The 21,772-nt window shown below is 38.6% G+C and overlaps 1 protein-coding gene across 1 annotated transcript in view; it reads right to left on the minus strand.

Annotated features, from left to right (window-relative positions):
* Window positions 1-14,012, minus strand: part of LOC140232062 (NADPH:adrenodoxin oxidoreductase, mitochondrial-like) — a 147,793-nt gene extending 133,781 nt beyond the window's left edge. The window contains exons 1-5 of the mRNA XM_072312214.1: window positions 13,926-14,012; window positions 9,371-9,541; window positions 7,285-7,380; window positions 6,346-6,468; window positions 1,815-1,928 (exon numbers count right to left, since the gene is read on the minus strand). Coding sequence (XP_072168315.1) covers window positions 1,815-1,928; window positions 6,346-6,468; window positions 7,285-7,380; window positions 9,371-9,535 — 498 coding nt within the window. The 5' untranslated portion in view covers window positions 9,536-9,541; window positions 13,926-14,012. The remainder of the gene's footprint in view (window positions 1-1,814; window positions 1,929-6,345; window positions 6,469-7,284; window positions 7,381-9,370; window positions 9,542-13,925) is intronic.
* Between the last annotated feature and the right edge of the window lie 7,760 nt (window positions 14,013-21,772).

Here is a 21,772-nt window from a genome sequence, read left to right on the forward strand (position 1 = left end):
ACAAAAATTAAACCCTCACGAAAATACCAGCTGATACAGTAGTCGACCAACACAAGTCGGATTCATCAGGTGGCGATCCAATACACTTCAGTGGGTGGCCGGAAGCGATAAACTTTTCTTCCGATGAGTGACCGATGAGAGAAAATCTCTGTGGAAAGGGGGTATATTAGGGACTTTTCGATTTGCATGTTGAGCCAGGCGTCACCCTGTTATGACGTAGTTTTTACGTACTGCGCATGCGCCAGTGTCGACCCTCGGCTCATCGCACAAATTTCGAACGCGTTAACCCCGGTTATCACCGTCCACCCAAATCGGTTGCGCCGCGCTCAACCCACCCTTGCTATGACGTCACACTCCTCTCGGGTATCGTGCGAAAGAGCACGATGACTTTCGGGAAATCCGTGCTCAGTTCACCTGTTTTCCTTTTTCTTTCGAGAGAATATTTATATTCTAATTACATGAAAGCTTATGATCTTGATACGTCACAGCAGCAGCGCTGACATACAAACTACAGCCTCTGGTACCTACTTTATTTGCCCGTTTTCACTGTTTCGCACTTTGCAGCTGCCTACCGTAGTCCCACACATGCATTTACAGGTAATGCTGTACGCAAACAGATTTTGGTGCTTTTGGCCTAGCTAGTGCAGCAATGCATTTGCCTAGTAGTCTTACCATGCATCATGTTTTAAAATCCACATAATTCCTCCCAGGATACGCATCTAGTCAAAGACAAAATAAATATTACAAGTACAGAAACGAGTCACAAATTCCGCTTATATGCACGCAAGGCACAGGGCCTGGTTGCCTCCTGCACACTCCACGAGACGTGACGCCGGCGCCCGAAATCGAAATGTGTTTTAGCAGCAGGTCAACGTACAGATGTGACGCCTTGACGTACGGTTGCGCTCGGCGGCACGTCCTTCTCGTTCACCAAATCGAAAACTCCCTAATGCAGTACTGGTCTGTACAAGTACATCATTGTTCACACTTGTTTGAGAGTATTGAGGACAACTTGCATTTGGGCAATTCCGCAGTTAGGTGGACATGACATGGATAAAAGAAATGTGCCTCTTTATCTTACCCTTTAATCTAGGTATCAACTAATGCCATGGATGTTCACCAATCATTAGGGTCTTTCAAATTCAGTAGATTTTATTTTGCGTATTCATTGATTTTGTGAGATCTAAAACCATCATTTAAAATGTACATGTGGGACTGGGGACGCTGAAATTCACTTAAATGCAAATTACAGTGGGTTCCTTTGAAATTTTTTCCTCAAAGTTTTGCTAAAGGGTAAAAGATGAATACATTTAAATACTCCAGAAGTCATGTGACATTTTGTCAATTACAAAAGGGTGAAATGACCTGCGGAATTACTCCGGACAAATGTAACGTTACTAACCGTAACGTTACTAACCATGCTTTTGGGGGTCTAGCTAAAAAATTATTGGTCGAACTGCTAAAAAAATTTGCATGAACATTTGTCATGATGCAATAATTGAAATTAATGCAACACTTTGTTTGAAGTAACTTGAATTTTTGCACACTTCTTGTTACAAGACATTGATTTTTTTGTCATGTCCTTTTTTCGTAACGTTACTAACCAGCCCTTTAAGTTGCTATAGCAATTCTAATATTTCTTGGATTGTGTTCATTCTTTTCTGTATCATAAACCTAGGGAGGATGAACATGTTTTTGACATAATTTTGACTTGAGGTGAATAAATGGTAATTTAGCGGTAAAAACAAATATCTAAATTTGTTCAAATGTAACGTTACTAACCGCGGAATTGCCCATTTGTGCTTTACACATACCTCAACGTCTTCTGGCAAGCCATTATACCAGCCGACAAACTTCCTTGCTGAGTAGAGTCCTGGAAGATCCTCTCCAGGTATGTTAAGTAACTTGTCACTTGCTGCACCATAGCTCTGCCAGGATGAAGAAAAGAGAGGGTGTGCTTAATGATCAATACCACCCTACCGAGAACTACGTTCACAGTCTGTAAATCATTGAAAAAGTCTAAAATGGTCTGTTAGATTCAATCAATACAGAACTGAATGCACACTACATGTGATTATCAAACCGTACACTGTATAGAATGTGCACTTTATATCAGTTAGAAGTCTCTCAACTTTGGCCTCTACATTATGCATCAAAGTACTACATGATACATAGTATCATTCATATTTGTTTACTGATACCATAACATTTACCAATGCTTTAAAAAAAAATTTTCTCCTCTCTGTAACATCTACAATGTAATTAACCTGTTGACGACAAACTGATTTTGCTAAAATACACATTTCCCATAGACACCTACCCAAGTATACTCGGGACTAGTCTTCAACAGTTTGAGAAACTGAAATAACTCACGGCTCAAATGCAAATAACGATGTTATACAATTTTCGATTTCACCAAAAATTATCATAATCATTCAGCATTTGATTTCAAAGTGAGTCTGAACTAGAAACAAACTGCAAATAGTTTTCAAATGAGAGTGCTACAATAAGGCTCATGTTTGGCACACAAGAGGAACAACATGGACTGTTCCTAAACTTTAGAACAATCAGGTTGGATAAATTTGGAGGTATAAGCACTGCAGGTAACTTCACTTGATGTGTGTCACATGATAAAGAGAAAAAAAGTTTGTCTGTTGTTGTTGTTTTAAAGAACGAAAGAAGAGAGAGAGAAAAAAATAAAAGAAGAGAGAGAAAAATGGGGCCCTATACAAAAGTTTGTCTCCAGACCCTTTGTAACCCATTCCTTCTGGGAACATAGTGTTAACTTAATATAGACAGGAACTGGGTATACCAGATTCCCAAAATTTATAGTGTGTCTGCATTAAAGGCCTAAATTCATGTTTATTCGCATTTTACTGAGTACAAAGATAACTTTTACTGAAATATTAGAGTTTCTGCTCTCAAAAGCTGTTCCATTTCTGCCTCAGAATTGCATGTATTATTGCATGATTAAAATTTTACAACATACAGTATAGTAGTGTGCTTGTTTTGCAACAAAACTCATTATGAATTATTATTATTATTATTTTATTTGGCAGAAAACATACAATACAAAATCAATTACAAAACTCAAAATAATCAATCAATACAATAACACAAAAATACCTAAACACTGGATGCACCTGAAGGGCTGCCAGGCATTGGGCAAAGTTAACTAAATAACTGTAGTCCGCGGACCGCCCTAACCTATATCCCTTCCAGGCGCATCCAGTGTTACAGATTTATGTGCCACTGATTATCATAATAAAATATTCATAACTATACCGTTTAAAATCTCTTGCATAAAAATACAAACTATGTAAAAATCCTTGTATATTTTCCGACAATATCAAATCACAATTTACAAACTCATGATCACACCAATAAAAGGGTGATATAATTATAAAACAGATCCCTTTACTTTCCCAACCCTCCCCTCACTCACTCCCCAATTAAAAATCCAATCACAAAAGAAAAAAAAAATCAACCACCCGTCCCCATAATTATTACCTCTCAAAATATCTATTCATTAAAAAAAAAAAAAAACACCCAAAACCAGGATATGTGTCTTTAACCCCCTCCCCCACACACAATTCATTACATTCACCATACTTCCAAATCATTTATCAATTTAACCAGTAAAACACCACAATATACCAGTTAGAATTCTCTCAACCCACAAAACACCCCCAATCCAAAATTCATATTTAAAAAAAAAAACGAAAAAAGAAAAAAAACCAACCCCCCCCCCCCCAAAAAAAAAACCCAACCCCCCCCCCCCCCCCGGAAAAAAAAAACCCTCCAAAAAACCCCAAAGTGATTCAAAAACACAAATGGCACTTTGAAATACAATGTTAGTAAAATTGAAACGAACAATGAATAAGACTTGAGAGGAGATCTGGGGCCTGCCTCACAAGAAACGAAATCGATCCCAATCCCACGACCGACCAAAAACCATAACATGCTGTGTGCTTCTCCAATGCTGCTCAACCCTCCAATAAAGATGAAAATCCCGGAGACCCCCTTTATGCAACCATTGACACACACACACACACACACACACACACAAAAAAAAACATTCTGCAAACATTAATAACAATTTTAGGCACGTGGTAACCAAGCCAACAAAACTGAACAAGGAAACCAGCAGTATACCACAATCCCTATCCAATCCCAATTTCTAAATTCAACCCATAATCCATACATACATACACTAGCAATTGATGCTGCCCTCACTAGATTTTGATTTTCACTGACCCCATTTGGGTGCCCTTATAGTGAGTGCATTTTATAACAAAAGAAGTTGCTTGCTCAGCACACACCCTATTCATATCTCACATCCAATTGATATTTTGCATTGTTTGTTGGCACATGCAGTTGACCACTACTGCTTTAACACAGGCGGATTACCAATCTGCCCATCCTTTGTCGATGGGCAAAATTAATCTTGTTTGGGGGGCATTGAAGGTTCTTGGAGAATTGCAGAAGGAACGGGTTAATTAGAACAACACCATTGTATTCAATCACCCTTAGAGTGTGCTGCATCTCAACTAACACACTCTCACCTGAACATGGGGGTGCTGTATGTGGCATAGTGAATAAGACTCCCGACTCACGATCGGAGGAGCCGAGTTTGAATCCCGCCCAGTGCTTACGTCCTTGGACAAGATGTTTTTACCCTCTATGTCTCTCTCAACTCAGGTGTTTAAATGGGTACCTGGCAATGCTAGGGTAATGATAATAGCAGGGCCCTCTGGTAGAGCAATGGTAACACTGAAGAGGCTACCCTGGGTAAATAAGACCTTACTGTTATTATTGTTGTTATATTGAACTTTTTGTATGATATATAAGAATTACTCAGCTAAGTTGATACAATACTTGATATTGATGTGAAATTTGAAGGGTGACACTGATTGGCTGTGTTCATAAGAAATACACTTTTATCTAAGTGAAAATATGACTTGATATCATGAAAAACTAATGGATAAACTGAACATCTAATACGTGCTACTTGGAAGTTAAAGGTAGGGAATCCCATTTGCATGCCTTAAATGAAGAGTTGTATAAATACAGTGGTATGTTGAAGAGAGTATCATTTTAGAAACTCCCATCAAGTATTGAAAGTGGAAGGTAACATTTACAACATTTTTATTGACCGTTAGATTTTGAATTGAATTTTTTTCGGGGCTCACCGTAAATTCCAGTACATTACTAGGCTACCTTTGCAGACCCATGCACTGCATGTGTGTCCATCATGTATATTTTGTGAAGAAAGTTCATCAAAACTTACAAACATTTCTATATACATTCTTGCCACACATTCTATATGTTATTACATCAGCTCTTATACTTTTAGATTTGTGTTTATAGATAAAAAAAAAAAAAATACAGAAGACTGCAACAAAAAGGCTTAAGTGTGGCTGACACACAGAACTACTGAGTAGTTGAGTTTTGTGCATTATTCAAATTGTAGATAACTGTTGACTTCCAAATTTCTCAGCAGTGGCCTAAACAAGTCCCCTGAGGTTCATATTTAATGTTTTGCTGTATTTTGGGAGGTCTGTAAAAGGTATACCCTACCTTTAACATTCTCCATACACTCTAAGCTTTCCCATGATATATGCTTTGTTGAGGTTCAGGAGAATGGAGTCACAACTGTCATATTACGTTTGAACCCACAATTGATACCACCACTCAAAAATATTTGAAGCATGTGCCAAACTGGAACTGTCGTGCAGATAAGGAGACAATTGACTTGTGTCTCATTGCATAATCCCCAGCTACTTTCTATAGAGGAGGATATGCCTTTGTGATGGTAATTACTTTTTGCCATCCCTATTTATAAAAGATAGATGATATACAAATGCTGAAGACATGGGGATGCGCGAATAGAAACTGGGCAAAAAATGATGAAATACATGAGGCTGTTGAGGCTGTGCCTAAATAGCACCTGTGTAATGTGCATTGGTTCATTTTGCACAATTTTATGAAAATACCTTTCTTTTACAAATCCCAACATGTAAAACAAAAATAACATTTAGGAGACCACGTATTTGCTTGTGCAGCTCCCAAGCTGTGAAATAAACTACCATTAGAAATCAAGAAATTCCCAACATTAGACTTATTTACAATCAAGACTCAAAAGTAACACATCTTTTCATTTAATTGTTCAGTATTGTTAAGCGCAGGCCCTATCAGGAGCTCCTACAGAGCAGAAGACTGTACGTGGCCTGTGCTTTGAATTATTCTTACCTTCCAACAAATGAGATGTGTTGCATTGCTGTAATGCTCTTACAAATAAAGCATCATACTAACTAGCAGTGACACATAGCAGACTATACTCACAAGGACTACTGCACTGTATGCATCAAGAAGTTCCTTGACCTGCACGTCTGATCCAATGCTCACCCCACCAATGAAGGAACAGCGTCCTCCTTCTGCCAGAGCAGTAAATTGATTGATGACATTCTGGAAAATGTACAAGTTTTATGATAATGAACAACCATTTTGATCTGCCCATTCATTGATAATACTAGATATAACAGCTACTTTATTCATATCTAAGTATAAAATTAAAATTAAATTTAATTATAAAATTAAAAGTGTGCAAAATAATTATGAAATTATGAGATGAAACATGATTAGCCAAGAAGACAAAGAAGAGATGACCAGCTAACAAGACCAACAGGGATGACATTATTCCTGTTAGGCTTTGTTGTTGATATGTCAGCAGAGGGATCCACATCCTACAAGCTTAGCTTTTTTGTGGATCGCTATTTTCCAAAATTGAAGTTATTTTCTGAAAGCTCGCGAAGTATACATGTATACGCATCGTTCCTTCTGATTATTGTACATATGTTGATGTATATAATTTATTTCGTATATTACATGAACCTTTTGTAAAAGTGTAGACAATATCATTTTATGATATGTATACTTTGCATTACGTTTTGATTTTCTTTGATTGGAAATAAACTATGATTGAACTTGAACTTGATTGAACTTGAGTATGTACAAAGCAAATATACCATCCTCGTGAGGCTCTAGCTGAAATCATGGATTCTGAGGTGGTAGGAATAGTACAATTTTCTGAGGGGCATAGCCTCAAAGAAAACACAGACTCATGTAATGCAATTTCTGTCACTGAATTAGAGCCCCTAAGGTATGGTGTATTTGTTTACTACATATTAGGCTGACATCTTACAAAGCTTGACAGGATTTGTGTCATCCTCCCCCCCCCCCCTTTTTTTTTTGTCTATCGTAATTAAGTGAACAATTTCTCACCTTTACTTCTGGATGATCTGGTGCCACCCCATACCTAACAAGGCCAAATGGGACTGGAAGACGATCAAAGATGTCAATGTGTAATGACTTATTGCCCTGTTAAATGCACAAAGAGGAGGGGAAAAAAGCCAGAACACGATGGTAGAAACACATTCCAGTTTGGTATCCCACCAATGAAGGTTAGATTTGTTGCACACCTTGACAAATATTTCATTGACTTGTGATGATCACACTAGGAGAAAGACTCTTTGGCTCCTTAATATTCTTTGATTACCATTTTATGGACTTTGTGACTGGAGAGTGTATGCTTCTGAAAAGCAAAACAGAATAGAATAAATATAAATCCTGCATTACTAGAACTGCTTCATTCAATGCACTCTTAATCAAAAAGTTTAAAAAAAGACAGAAAGAATAATTCTTACACTACAGTTAAGCACCACCAACATGTTACAATGGCTTACAACAGATAGCAAGCAAAGATACTTGTATTGCACTTCTGTCAAACTGGCCTGACTTACCAAAAGACTGCACTCATCTAAACAAAACATATTTTCTAATTAAACAAGGAAAAGTAGAAATCACGCGGTGCGTAATATATGTCCCCGCCGGAAGTAGCATTTAGTAGCAAAATGTACAATATAGGTAAAAAGATCAAGGTCAAAGGTCAAAGAAGTCAAAGGTCAAAATTCTATGTAGAAGTTTTGAAGCCCTCACCTAGTGCCATCACATAAAGCAAACGGAATCGAAATCGGGTTAGAAATGGCGAAGGAGTAGCATTTTGTAGCCAATGTACAATATAGGTAAAAAAATCAAGGTCAAAGGTCAAAGAAGTCAAAGGTCAAAATTCTGTGTAGAAGTTTTGAAGCCCTCACCTAGTGCCATCACATAAAGGAAACAGAATCGAAATCGGGTTAGAAATGGCGAAGGAGTAGCATTTGGTAGCAAAATGTACAATACAGGTCAAAAATCAAGGTCAAAGGTCAAAGAAGTCAAAGGTCAAAATTCTGTGTAGAAGTTTTGAAGCCCTCACCTAGTGCCATCACTTAAAGCAAACGGAATTGAAATCGGGTTACAAATGGCGAAGGAGTAGCATTTTGTAGCAAAATGTACAATATAGGTCAAAAATCAAGGTCAAAGGTCAAAATTCTGCGTAGAAGTTTTGAAGCCCTCACCTAGTGCCATCACATAAAGCAAACGGAATCGAAATCGGGTTAGAAATGGCGAAGGAGTAGCATTTTGTAGGCAATGTACAATATAGGTCAAAAATCAAGGTCAAAGGTCAAAGAAGTCAAAGGTCAAAATTCTGCGTAGAAGTTTTGAAGCCCTCACCTAGTGCCATCATATAAAGCAAACGGAATCAAAATCGGGTTAGAAATGGCGAAGGAGTAGCATTTTGAAGCAAAATGTACAATATAGGTCAAAGGTCAAGGTCAAAGGTCACAACTGAAATTCTGTATACAAGTTTCAAAGCTCTCATGTAGTGCTATCATATAAAGCAAACAGAATCAAAATCGGGTTAGAAATGGCGAAGGAGTAGCATTTTGAACATTTTGATCACACACGGACGCACGGACGGACACACGGACGGACACACGGACACACGGACACACACACGTACGGAGCCCGTTTCATAGTCCCCTGCTCGAACTCGTTCGGCGGGGACAATAATATGGACCTTGAGTATGCAGCTTGTATGGCCTACAGAAATGACTCAAAGTCAATAATGGTAGTTATAGAAAAGGAGTTCTTCAAACTTCTAATAAAGGTGTGCAACAATGTTGAAAATGTCAAGTCCTATCGCATTTCATGTTCAATCTGCAGTCTGAATAGTCTTCTATCAGTGTACAAATGATGGGGCTTCATAGTTTCATATGCACTTCAATATTACAATTACTACTGCTGCTGCTACTACTACTACTCCATAGTACATGTACTACTACTAGCTGTACTGGTAAATGACAATGACAATAAAAAAGTGAATAAATAAATAAATAAAATTCTCAGCAAGGTATAGTGTGGATATTCCTTAATGAACCAGAAGTATGAACTAGTCGTACCTTAAATCACATTGAGATCATAGACAAACCTTGAGTAAAGTCTGAGCTGTGTAGAACCCTGCTGGTCCACTGCCAACGATGCACATTCTGGGAGTGCTGGAATCTGTGGAAAGGAGCTTTTGCACGTGTTGCTTCTGGAGGCAAGCTCGGCATACGAATTTACCAGAGAAGAGTCGCCCTGTTATCCTCAACATCTTTGTCTGTGTGTGCAAAAATACATACGTACATAAATGGTTGGTGACTAGTTTACCTCTGTCATATCAAGTTCTGTCTTCCAAAAGTGCAACAAAAATAGTGAGACTCACACAAGGTGACATGTGCGTGTGTGTGTGTGGGGGGGGGGGGGAGACCCTGGGCTGAGAGAGAGAGAGAGAGAGAAAGAGAGTTGTGAATTTGCCAAATGGATACCACTGGGTTGACAGCTCACAAAAAGGCAAAAATTTGAAATGAGTAATAACACCCAGGATGTAGCTATCAAAGGATGACCACTTGCTGGGGACAAAATCATGGACATTCTCTCTTCTTTGTAAATTAAGATTTGAGACAATTCTTTGAAATAAAAGAAGAGCCACTCCTCCAGTACACAATCCTGAAAGGGTGCAACCATTTTGGTAAGAAGTTTTGTTACTCATCTTTGAAAATTATTAACTCCTCTTACTAAGATAACTTATTCAATATTTTAACCTGTTGAGGACGAGTCCCGAGTATACTCGGGCAGGTGTCTATGGGAAATGCGTGTTGTAGCAAAATCACTCCGTCCTCAACGGGTTAATGCAATACATAACCATAGGTACAACAGAGGCCAGACTAGCAAAGAACTAAAATAGGGGAGAGCAAAACAGGGATGTACACATGTACAGCCTGTACATGTGCCGGGGGCATGAATTAATATGTAGAGCTCCTTACTGAATTTGAATAAAGTCTGTTAAAAACATAACAAGTGTTGTTCACACATAAGTGATGTGGTGGCAGGAGTGGTGTAACAGTGCTTAATCAAAAGTATCCTCCTGGCCAGTACATACACAAGGGAACACAAATACAACTACAGTCAAACCTGCCTTAGTGGCCACCTGCCATGTACAGCCACTTACAATAATTCCCCAAACAGAAAAGCCATACAAATTGTATGTGACTGTGCACCACAAAACAAACAAAAAGTCGGACCCCTTGATTTTAAGCGAGGTTTAAAAAAAGGCTAAATGGGTCAACCAAGTCAATATTAAGTTTTTCATATTTTCTGAAAGAGCTACATTATTCTTAAGTTTGGGATCATAAAATGAACGGGAAAGTGCATTTTCAGCAGTTTTTCTACAACCCTTTTTTGTAGAGTAGTGAGATCAGGTATGTCTTCGAGGTCCCTTTTCATTTCTTGATAATCCTTTGCACACTCTTCACTTTCAAGTCTGATAACTTTTGTGTTTATAGAGCATGCTCAATTTCAATTTAATCTGATAATCCCTTCATTGTTGTTGCTCCAAAGGTTTACATCCTGTTTTTTGTCCCATGCATCCCACAGCTAGCATGGTTTGGTACAGATTAAGTGCTTGAATAGACAAATAGATCCTGTACTTCAGAGCCTTTTTTTTCTCGGTTTACACTTTTCCAGAGTGTGTGTTTTCTTTCCAATATTTAGATAGGTTAGGAGAGTCCATTTCAGTTGAGCTATACATCGTTGTAAAGCTTAGAGTCTGCTCTTTCAGAATCTGTCCTTAGCTAAAAATCCATGTCTGGTGACTTTTTGTTGGTTTTGTGATGCAGGGTCACTTATCAACGACCATGTCCATAATAGCCGGCTGTCTATAATGGCATTTTTTTTTTCTTTTGTCTCCCTTGGTGATTGCTATATAGACAGGTTTGACTGTCTTTCAGATTAAATAGGGACCTACATTTATAATACTGGTCGGCAAATTGTCAAAGTGCAAGGAAGGTTTCCAACCAAATCAGGACCAAGAGACCGAACAAACATATTCTAACACATCTCAGAAACTATGCAACCTCATTGACCTGCTGAATCATTGAAACTTTTGGAATTTTTCTACATCTTCATTGCCATATCTTTATTCCCATCGTGCAAATAATTTGGCGCACCATAACCTCACATCCCATCACATCCAGCTGAGGAGGGTACAGCATATTGCGTGATACCAACTCATTTCCTTCAGCTGAAAAGTTAAACACTGCTATTGTGGCAACCAAATTTACCAATCAGGGATAACGATCCCACAATGCCAATTCCTTTCTGTCACAACGTAATATTACAATAACGACAATTCATTTTTTATGAGTTTTCTAAAATGTCACGGGGTATCATAATTTTGGACAGTAATTCAGAAAGAGACCATTTCAATCCACACAGTCAGCCCACGATTACTCACGCCTGTTTGAGGACTGATAATGCACTGTGCAGTTGTACTGGTAATGGTACTGGTACTGCTGCTGAGCTGCACATGCATGCATTGCCTATTACTGCCACTTCAGTGGCAGGGCATTAACACTACCATAATCAGAGAAAGAGAAAGAAATAAGTTATGAGATTTTTTCAACGATGTATTGCTATTTGCATTCATTTACTATTATTGTGTGTGTGTGTGTGTGTTTTTTTTTTTTTAATGGGAATAACACAATGAAATCTCCTTGTACAAAGTGTCACAAAAATAAAATGCTCTCACCCATTTTTTGTTTACCAGCAGTTACCCAGCTAACATTTGAACGTTTTCTGAACGTTCTTGAAACGTTCCAAGTTCATTATTTTGGATGTTTTGTCAAAACGTTTTCAGAACGTCATTTTGCGGAAGGTTTTCGACGTATTTAAAACGTTTCAAATGGACATTATAAAAACGTTTTTTTAAGCGTTTAAAAAACCAATAAAAAAACTTTCGGAATTTTTAAGGACCTGCAGAAAACCTTTTGGATGTTATAGACGTCCGTAAAACCATTTAGAATATTCAAAACTTTCTGTGGACGTTTTGTGGACGTCCAGAAAACCTTTGAAAACCATTTAGAATGTTCAAAAAAAAAAAAAAGAACGTCTAAAAAGTCTTACAACCCGTTCCAGAACATTTAGAAAACCTTTCATATCCGTCTCGAACGTCCAGAAAACCTTTTAAGAACGTCTGTTTATTTTTCATTAGGTATTTAAAAGAAATATATAGTTATGAGATTACACAGGCACAATCGGGTATTATTGTACCCTAATCCTGTATAATCCTATCCTAACCTGATCCTACTGTCCTACCACCTATACCTATACTACATCCTATTCCCAACTGATGAATCTGTATCACATTCTTTTATATACCACCAAAATGTTGAGATGCATGAAGACATGGTTACTAAAATTTGATCACACACACTTTAATTAGGCCTATTCACATATGAAAATAACTCTTTATGACCCAATTTGAAATTGTGAATAACTGAATAACATAAGTAAGTTTATTTCTAACACAGAAAGTTTGAACCCAGCATAAATCTGTACATTTCAATGTCTTTTATCTGTTCCCACTAGTTTTCATATCTTATATTTTCTTATATGAATATTCATGATAAAGAAACCAATGACGAACAAGTAGCGGACCAAATAAAAACGTCTTTTTTAACATTCATTATTGATGAAGTCGAAATAGCAGACCTAATAAAACCATTTTGTGGACGTTTATAAAGGACGAAGACGTAGCAGAAAAATGTTTTGTAATGTCCACTGACATTTTTAAAATGTTTTCAAAAAAAAAAAAAAAAACCTGTGCTTTGCAGTAAATGCTAAGTCCCAACTTTGACATTGTATGTACGTTTTAAAAACGTCCATTTTATACGAAGGCATATGGATTATACTGTGGAAGGAAGCCCCACCGCCGTGCTTACCTACCGATGAACGCCACACGGTGGGGCTGAATTCACGAGTATAAATAGGTGAGCCGCCATAGTATAGTACGGACACGCAGTGGTGGGGCTTATTTCACGAGTATGCCCAGTACAGTTGGGCCTGACATTCTGATTTTATTATCTCTGCACGAGGGAATTTCATTACTTTCAAGTAGCCTGCGACTGGGCTGTGTAAAATAAATTTAGTTAACTTTCAAAAGCCAGGTGCGGTGCATGATTACGTTACACTAATGTAGGCCCTATATCTATAATTTTACACATGATATGTCTAGACCCTGGCTATATAGATAGATCTAGATCTTTGCGAACAACAGTCATGACAGTAGAAGTTTAAATGTGATGGCAATTGTGCACTTTACCGCCCTTGGGATTTCTTCACCGGTCAGATGTCAGAAAAAGTAGATTATTAACTTAAAAATATAAAACGTAACAAAGATAAAGACACAGTGAGTCGGTGTATACTCTACGTGTTGGACTGTTGTAGGCCTACATTCGATAAACACAGACATAGACCTAAATACATGGGACTGATAGCAGCTGGCGCTCCACTACACTACAGCACAGGGCAGCTAGCAGAGCTCAGAGGGGGCTGAGCTCGATTCTACAGCTTCAATAGCATTCGAGAAAAAGATGTACAAATTCCGTAGCATATGCATAACACAATATAACATCAAAGCGCTGGCAATGGAAGATCAGTCTCACCTTATTGTAATCAGTGACAGGATAATCATAAGATTCGATGGTCACTGCACTGTCACACTGCTGATCACACGCACAATATACAGTGGTATAGTCTCTTTAGAATTATATTGCTATTGCGTAACCCTGCTTTTTCTACCAGCACCGCGGCGCAATAACCGCCTAGGATCACCTCCCTGGCCCTGGGCTGGCATGGCTTGCTCATATGCTGCTCGCTCGAGGATCGAGCTTCCTGCCTAATTTAGTTCAGACCCCGGGAAATCCCCGAATGCTGTTTTTTTTTTTCAAAGCAGGCGCTGTATAGGACTCGCAGTGTTGCCAGATGGTGATTTCGGGAACCAAAAGGGGTGAAATTTGGTGATTTTTGAAGTTGTTTGGTGACAAAATTTTAGCCTGGTAACCAAATCAAACTTTGGTGATTTTTTTTTTGGTTTGTTTGTTTGTTTGTTTTTTTTGGTAATTTTGAGACCAATGGAAAATAATCACACCAATTGAAAACGGAAAAGCATTAAATTTGTCCAAAGTTTTCCCCTTATTTCCTGTAGAAACATAACATGTGCCCCTTTTTTGTCACTCAACACCACTGACCACACACAAACACTCATACTAGGTGTTACAAAAAAACATTTCCCATTTATGATTCTTAATTGTTCAAAAACTATATATCAGATAAACCTGTCATTGATAAGAGTAATAGCTGAATAGTGTATAATTTAGTTGGAGGTGATCTGAATATGAAAGCCTTCAAACAACACATATGAAAGCCTGTATTAGTTCCATGAAATCAATAATTTATTTCAATATTAGATTCCAGATTTTGAGCACATTTTAACCCTCTGTACAAAAATTGAACTTTACACAGGAACCAATGATGTGTATGTGAGTGTGTACTTACAATGACCCTGAACAATAGACATGGCTACCACCTGATTAGAGCTCTGCTGCAAGGCACATGAATGTTTTATTAATTATTCATATGGATTGCCGGCATGCCCTGAGCACTGCTAGTCTTAATTCATGACACACGATGAAATGCATGCACATAAAAAAAAAAATAAAAAAAAACTGAGCACATGTTTCCATGTGCTTGCATACACGTCCGCATTTCAGAATGAATAAAGACTAGCTGTGATGGTGGAATTCCTCATAAATATGTAATAGAGCATTCCTCATAAATATGTAATAGAGCATTCCAATCCTGGCCATTGTCCAGGACCATTGTCTGGTTATCAACAACACACTCCTATACACACAAACCAGAGAGGTATGCACCAACAACCCCCTGTGCAAAGTTTAATTTTTGTACAGAGGGTTGAAAATAGAGCAAAATCTGAAACCTAACTGAAAAATTAATGTTGAATTTAAAGAAACTGAATCATGCTTTCATTTTCAAATTACCTCCAACAAAATTGTACACTATTCAGCTATTGCACATATCAATATTAGTGTTATCTGATATATAGTTTTTGAATTATAAAGGATCAAAAGTGGGACTGTTTTTTGTAACACCTAGTATATAATCCATGACACACGTCGTACACACATTTTGCATACGGCGCGCCGTAAATTGCACCGAGACTCGCGCAGTGTTTCATAATTGACATCATTAGGCGTTTTCACATCAGCCCGATAAAAATCCAAGCTCGAGATATTTTTTCGCGATCGCAAATTAGCGCGCTATTTCCTATTCACATCAGCCCGAACATTATCAAATAGCGCGCTAGTTCGCATTAATTATCCTGCTATTTCGGAAATTTCCCGAGTTGGACTCGAGAAATTTTCTCGATCAATAAGCCAGTTCGGAGTTAGCTCATGGGCACATTGGTACGAATGACCTTTCTTTTTTCTCAGTTGGTTAGGGGCACTTCACTCGTTTTCATACACCTGACATAATGCATATTATAAGTTTTATGTAACAATTTACGGGATTCATCAATCCTGTTCAAACAAAGAATAAACTTGCGAAGACCAGATGAGCAGAATGATCTGTCAATTACACTTGAGAAAGCATCCATTTCATTATTTTGCATTGGATGTATTGACAATCTCTTTTTATTGATATTGCCAAATACCACTTTTGCTGTCAGGTGGATGTGCTGGCAAGCGGCATTTATAAGGATTACATGAATAATCATTACATCACAGATGCTTATCCGAGTGAATTTAAAAACCAACATGCATGTTGGTCCGAATGACCTTGTTTCTGCTCATGCGCAAAGTGGAAATCCGAACTGGCTTATTAGCGCGCTATTTCGTGATCGGGTTAATTTCCCAAGTCCGAAACATCGGGTTGATGTGATAACGCCTATTGTGTCTTGAAATTGAAGCCTTACCTACGCTTTTCCAAATTTGGTGGATTTTTTTTTTTTATGGCTTATGGTGATTTTTCACATGTCTTTTGGTGATTTTGCTCTGTTGGGACCTCGCAACGCTGGCTAGGAGGTGCAGTGCCATATTATCACAGCTTAGACGTGGGATTTATGTGATACAATGTAGAATAATGATATGCAAACTGTACTGGAAGCATGACTGTTGCTAGATGTTAAAGCAGTTATAAAAATTATTATTGTTGTTATTATTATTATTATCAGCATTATTATTATTATTATTATTATTATTATTGTTATTATTATTAACATTATTATTATTATTATTATTATTATCATTATTACATGAATGCATTATTTATTCAGCCAAAAAAAATGTGACAATAACAGTTACATAACGCACATTCACATGGAAATGGCACTGTTGACGTAAAACACAACGTATGAACAGGGAAGCAATATACCCTATACAATCACCTTAACCCTATAAAGCCGAAGCTATTTTGACCCTTCAAGGTCCGGAGGGTTTCCTTCTGTTCAGTGACTGTTACAGTCGTTTTCACATCAGCCCGATAAAAATCCAAGCTCGAGATATTTTTCGCGATCGCAAATTAGCGCGCTATTTCATTTCCTATTCACATCATCCCGAAGAGAATTAGCCCGAAAGTCGAGCTAATTCGACAGCTGAGCATGCGCAAACAGTGTCAGGTATATACCAGTAGAGCGCGCGCTTTCAAAAAAAAAAATAATTATAATAAAAAAATACCCGCGTGATCGCCATCACACACGCTAGGAATGATGGGATGCATCGCGCTAATTTCTTGAGGCGATTTCACATTATCAAATCGCGCGCTAGTTCGCAAATTATCCCGCTATTTCGGAAATTTCCCGAGTTGGACTCGAGAAATTTTCTCGATCAGAGCGATAAAATTAGCGCGCTAAATTTGTATTCACATTATCAAATAGCGCGCTATTTCGTGATCGGGTTAATTTCCCAAGTCAGAAAATAGCGCGCTATTTCGAAACATCAGGCTGATGTGAAAACGCCTAATATGTCTCAAATTTTGTTGTTGTTCTTCTTCTTGTTACTGCTGCTGTTGTTTGGTTTTGTTTGAGAGTGGTTTTTTATTTTTATTTTTTTTTTGCCTATTAGAATTTGATATTCATGGAGAAATCGTCACAGGTTTTTGTTGATATCAAATCAAAAACAAAAATTCCAGTTATGAGAAACCGGTAGTATCTATACTTACATAATATGTATATTATGAATATCTCAGGATGTTTTGAATAATAAAGAAACGGAGATGAACGTGTCGTTGGGCCCTGATGGGATGATATAGCTCGAACAATTGTCATTTGCAGTATAAATGAAGACGATCGAGATATGAATGAGATGACCAGGTATAAACATGCTTCCAGCCAAACAGTGTCAGGTATATACCAGTAGAGCGCGCGCTTTCAAAAAAAAAAATAATAATAATAAAAATACCCGCGTGATCGCCATCACACACGCTAGGAATGATGGGATGCATCGCGCTAATTTCTTAAGGCGATTTCACATTAGGGAGCTTTAGATTTTGACGCGCGGACGTTTGAGCCGGCGCTTGCGCTGGACGTTCTCCTCTCCCCGCGTCGTGTGGAAAAGTAGCTTTAGATTGCGCTGGGACGCAACGTATAAAAAATACAATCGCGCCCCCATATGATCAGTGCATGAAGAAGCTCTCTACGTCGCAAACTGTGAGGACGTGAAAATAGCCCAGTACGCGTAGTGAAAAGCTCAGGCGACGCAAGCTAAAAATAGATTGACTTTACGCGCTCTACTGCGCACGCTCAGAACATGTTTTTTTTCCTTTGAACGTCCGCGCGTCTAAAATCTAAAGCTCCCTATTATCAAATCGCGCGCTAGTTCGCAAATTATCCCGCTATTTCGGAAATTTCCCGAGTTGGACTCGAGAAATTTTCTCGATCAGAGCGATAAAATTAGCGCGCTAATTTGTATTCACATTATCAAATTATCAAGGTGATCTAACTTTGTGTATAGTGAAAGCAGACAGACCTCTCCTCTCTCCTTTCTCCTATCCTATCTCTATGCAAGTCATCCCTCCCCTTATTTTCCTATATGTTATGTATTATGTACGAGGGCTGCATGCAAATCAAGCAATGCTTAAGCTGTAGCCCTTCTGCGTTATTCATTGCATCACTGATATGTTCTGTTGTACATTGTATAGGTAACGAAGAAACTGTATTGCTGTACATTCTAAAGGTAATGAAGAAACTTACCTTGTTAGCACTTAATGTTTATGTATATCCATTTATATGTATGGTACCAACAGTGTATATGACATATGTGTATGTAACTGCATAAGCAATGATGTAATGCAGGAACCAATAAATCAAATCAAATCAAATCAAATCAAATAGCGCGTTATTTCGTGATCGGGTTAATTTCCCAAGTCAGAAAAATTTCGAAACATCAGGCTGATGTGAAAACGCCTAATATGTCTCAAATTTTGTTGTTGTTCTTCTTCTTGTTACTGCTGCTGTTGTTTGGTTTTGTTTGAGAGTTTTTTTTTTTTTTTTTTTTTTTTTTTTGCCTATTAGAATTTGATATTCATGGATAAATCGTCACAGGTTTTTGTTGATATCAAATCAAAAACAAAAATTCCAGTTATGAGAAACCGGTAGTATCTATACTTACATAATATGTATATTATGAATATCTCAGGATGTTTTGAATAATAAAGAAACGGAGATGAACGTGTCGTTGGGCCCTGATGGGATGATATAGCTCGAACAATTGTCATTTGCAGAATAAATGAAGACGATCGAGATATGAATGAGATGACCAGGTATAAACATGCTTCCAGCCACATAAGAAATGGTAAAAGAATTACAGTGAAACCAATGTCCTCATGTTTACATGACAACTATAATTCTGAATAATATCCCAACAGCATTACATCCAACGTTATACACTTTTTGTATGATTGTCGACGTTAGATATTGCCTGACAACTTCCACAAGATGATGAAGTTTAAACATTATTATTTGATAACTTCCTTCCTTATTCGAACACTCTTCCGCTCTTTTTGACTCTAATGTCTTTTCCTAAATACAACTGTATAATCATTACATATTTTGTAAATTGAGATTTAAGCTTGGTTGTATATGTAAGGCGTATCACAACATTTTGATGAAAAGATTCAAAGTTTTGGTGTTTCTAATAATCTAACATTTCGTTCTTTCGAGTGGAAAGTATGCAGTAATTCATAAGCAGCTCTTGACTGGCATTATTGGTCATGTTGTGTTATAGAGAGTGTCATGCATTAGATGTAGAAATAGTGACATGTGACTCCTTTTTTTTTTGGGGGGGGGGGGTCTGTATGTAGTCAAACTTGTCTTTTATATGTTTATACATGTGTTTTACGGTCTGTCTGTCAATGCCTTGCGCTTACAGCACTGACAGTAAAGGACAGGCGCTACGTAAGACTGATTTTTACAGTTCGACGTGGGCCCATTGGGCCCCAGGGGGAGCATGGTGGCATTTGAAAAAAAAAAAAAATGCGATCCTATCCCCTAGGGATGCTATCTGCCAAGTTTGGTGAAAATCCATCAAGGGGTTTTCAAGAAGATGAAAATGTACAATTTAGGCTCCGATTAGGACCCCTCCCTATCCCTCCCCTGGGTCCCAATGGGGGCACCCTTGATTCCGCCATGAACAAACTTGGAATTATAGTAATCAATGTGTACTAACTCATATAGTATTAACTTAGCTTTGCCACTCATGGCTCTAGCGAATAAGTTTTTTTTTTTTTTTTTTTTTAAGTTCTTCAAGTTTTCGGGGGGGGGGGGGACCACTGGGGCAACCCGGGTAGGGCATGGTGCCCATTTAAACAATTAGGAATGCTACCTCCAAAGTTTGGTGAAAATCGGTTTGGGGGTTTTCAAGAAGAAGATGAAAATGTACAATACTTATTTTGACCCCCATTTATACGACCCCTCCCAGCACCCCCACCCCATGCAGGGTCACAAGGGGGCACCCCTGATTTCGCCATTAAAAAAAACTTGAAACTACAGTCATTAATGTACTAACTCATAGTATTAACTTAGCTTCTGGTTCTGGATTTTCTATGATTTTCTAAGATTCCTTAATTTTGGGGGGATTTGGGCCACCGCCCACCCCCCCCCCCCCCCCCGATAGGGCATGGTACCCATTTGAACAGATTGAGATCCTATCCCCCTAGTTATGCTACCTGCCAAGTTTGGTGGAAATTGGTTTGGGGTTTTCAAGAAGAAGATGAAATGTTGGCCCCTATTAGGACCCCTCCCACCCCCTCCCCAGGGTCCCAAGGGGGCACCCCTGATTCCTTCATGAACAAACTTGAAACTACTGTCATTGATGCAGTAATTTATAGTATTAACTTAGCTCTATGACCCCATTTACACATGGGCCGGCTTTACAGAGTCGGCCTCACGCGTCAAGTCGCCTACAAAAAATTTCGAAAGTGTGTTTACACATAGCAGATTGGTCGGCTGGACGCCGCCTTGAAGTCGGCTTGACTACCCCCCCCCCCCCCCCGTTTACATAGTTATACGGCGGTTTGGCCGGTGTGCGTGGTGAGACTTAATGAGTCTGACTGGGTGGGACTATACGAAGTAAAACAATACAAACCTTACAAGTACAGTTACAAAAACGCAACAAAACAACAACAACAAAAATGATACAGAACGACTGAATAAGCAGAAAACTCATCGACGCAGTACGGCAAGACTCCAGTGAAGCAAAAAAAAAAAAAAAAAAAAATCACAAAACAAAAGCACTTATTTGATTATTTCTACGACAAGTTGGTCATTCAAAGTTCAGATTTCTGACGCGCGCGAGGTCAACAAAATCACGAATGATGACGTATCCGCACTACAGTATTGCACAAGCTCACGTGATTCTCGACTCTCGAAAACCGGCGTCAGTCCGCTTTGTGTTTACACATACGTGAAGGCGGCGTGAGGCCGCCTTGAAGCCGACCTCAAACCACCTCCAGATGTGGACCGAAACTGGGGCGGTCTCAAGCCGCCGTCAGTCCACTTATGTGTTTACACTTACGTTCGAGGCGGCGTGAGGCCGGCCTCACGCCGGCGTCAGTCGTATGTGTAAACGGGGTCTATGACTTCTGGTTCTAGAGAAGAAGATTTTTAAAGATTCCTTAAATTTAGGAGGGGTCCCGCAGGTGGGGCATGGTGCCCATATGAACAAATTGAGATCTTATCCCCCTAGGGATGCTATACCTGCCAAGTTTGGTGAAAATCAGTCATGGGGATTTCAAAAAGAAGATGAAAATGTAAAAAGTTAAGGCACGACGCACGACAAACTGAGATCCTATCCACCTTGGGATGCTACCTGCCAAGTTTGGTGAAAATCGGTAATGGGGTTTTCAAGAAGAAGATGAAAATGTAAAAAGTTTAGGTCGACGTACGACGGACGATGGACGACGGACGCCGAACGAAGGGCGATCGCAATAGCTCACT

This window comes from Diadema setosum, chromosome 8 (genome assembly GCF_964275005.1).
Source record: "Diadema setosum chromosome 8, eeDiaSeto1, whole genome shotgun sequence".
In the NCBI taxonomy this organism is placed as follows: Eukaryota; Metazoa; Echinodermata; class Echinoidea; order Diadematoida; family Diadematidae; genus Diadema; species Diadema setosum.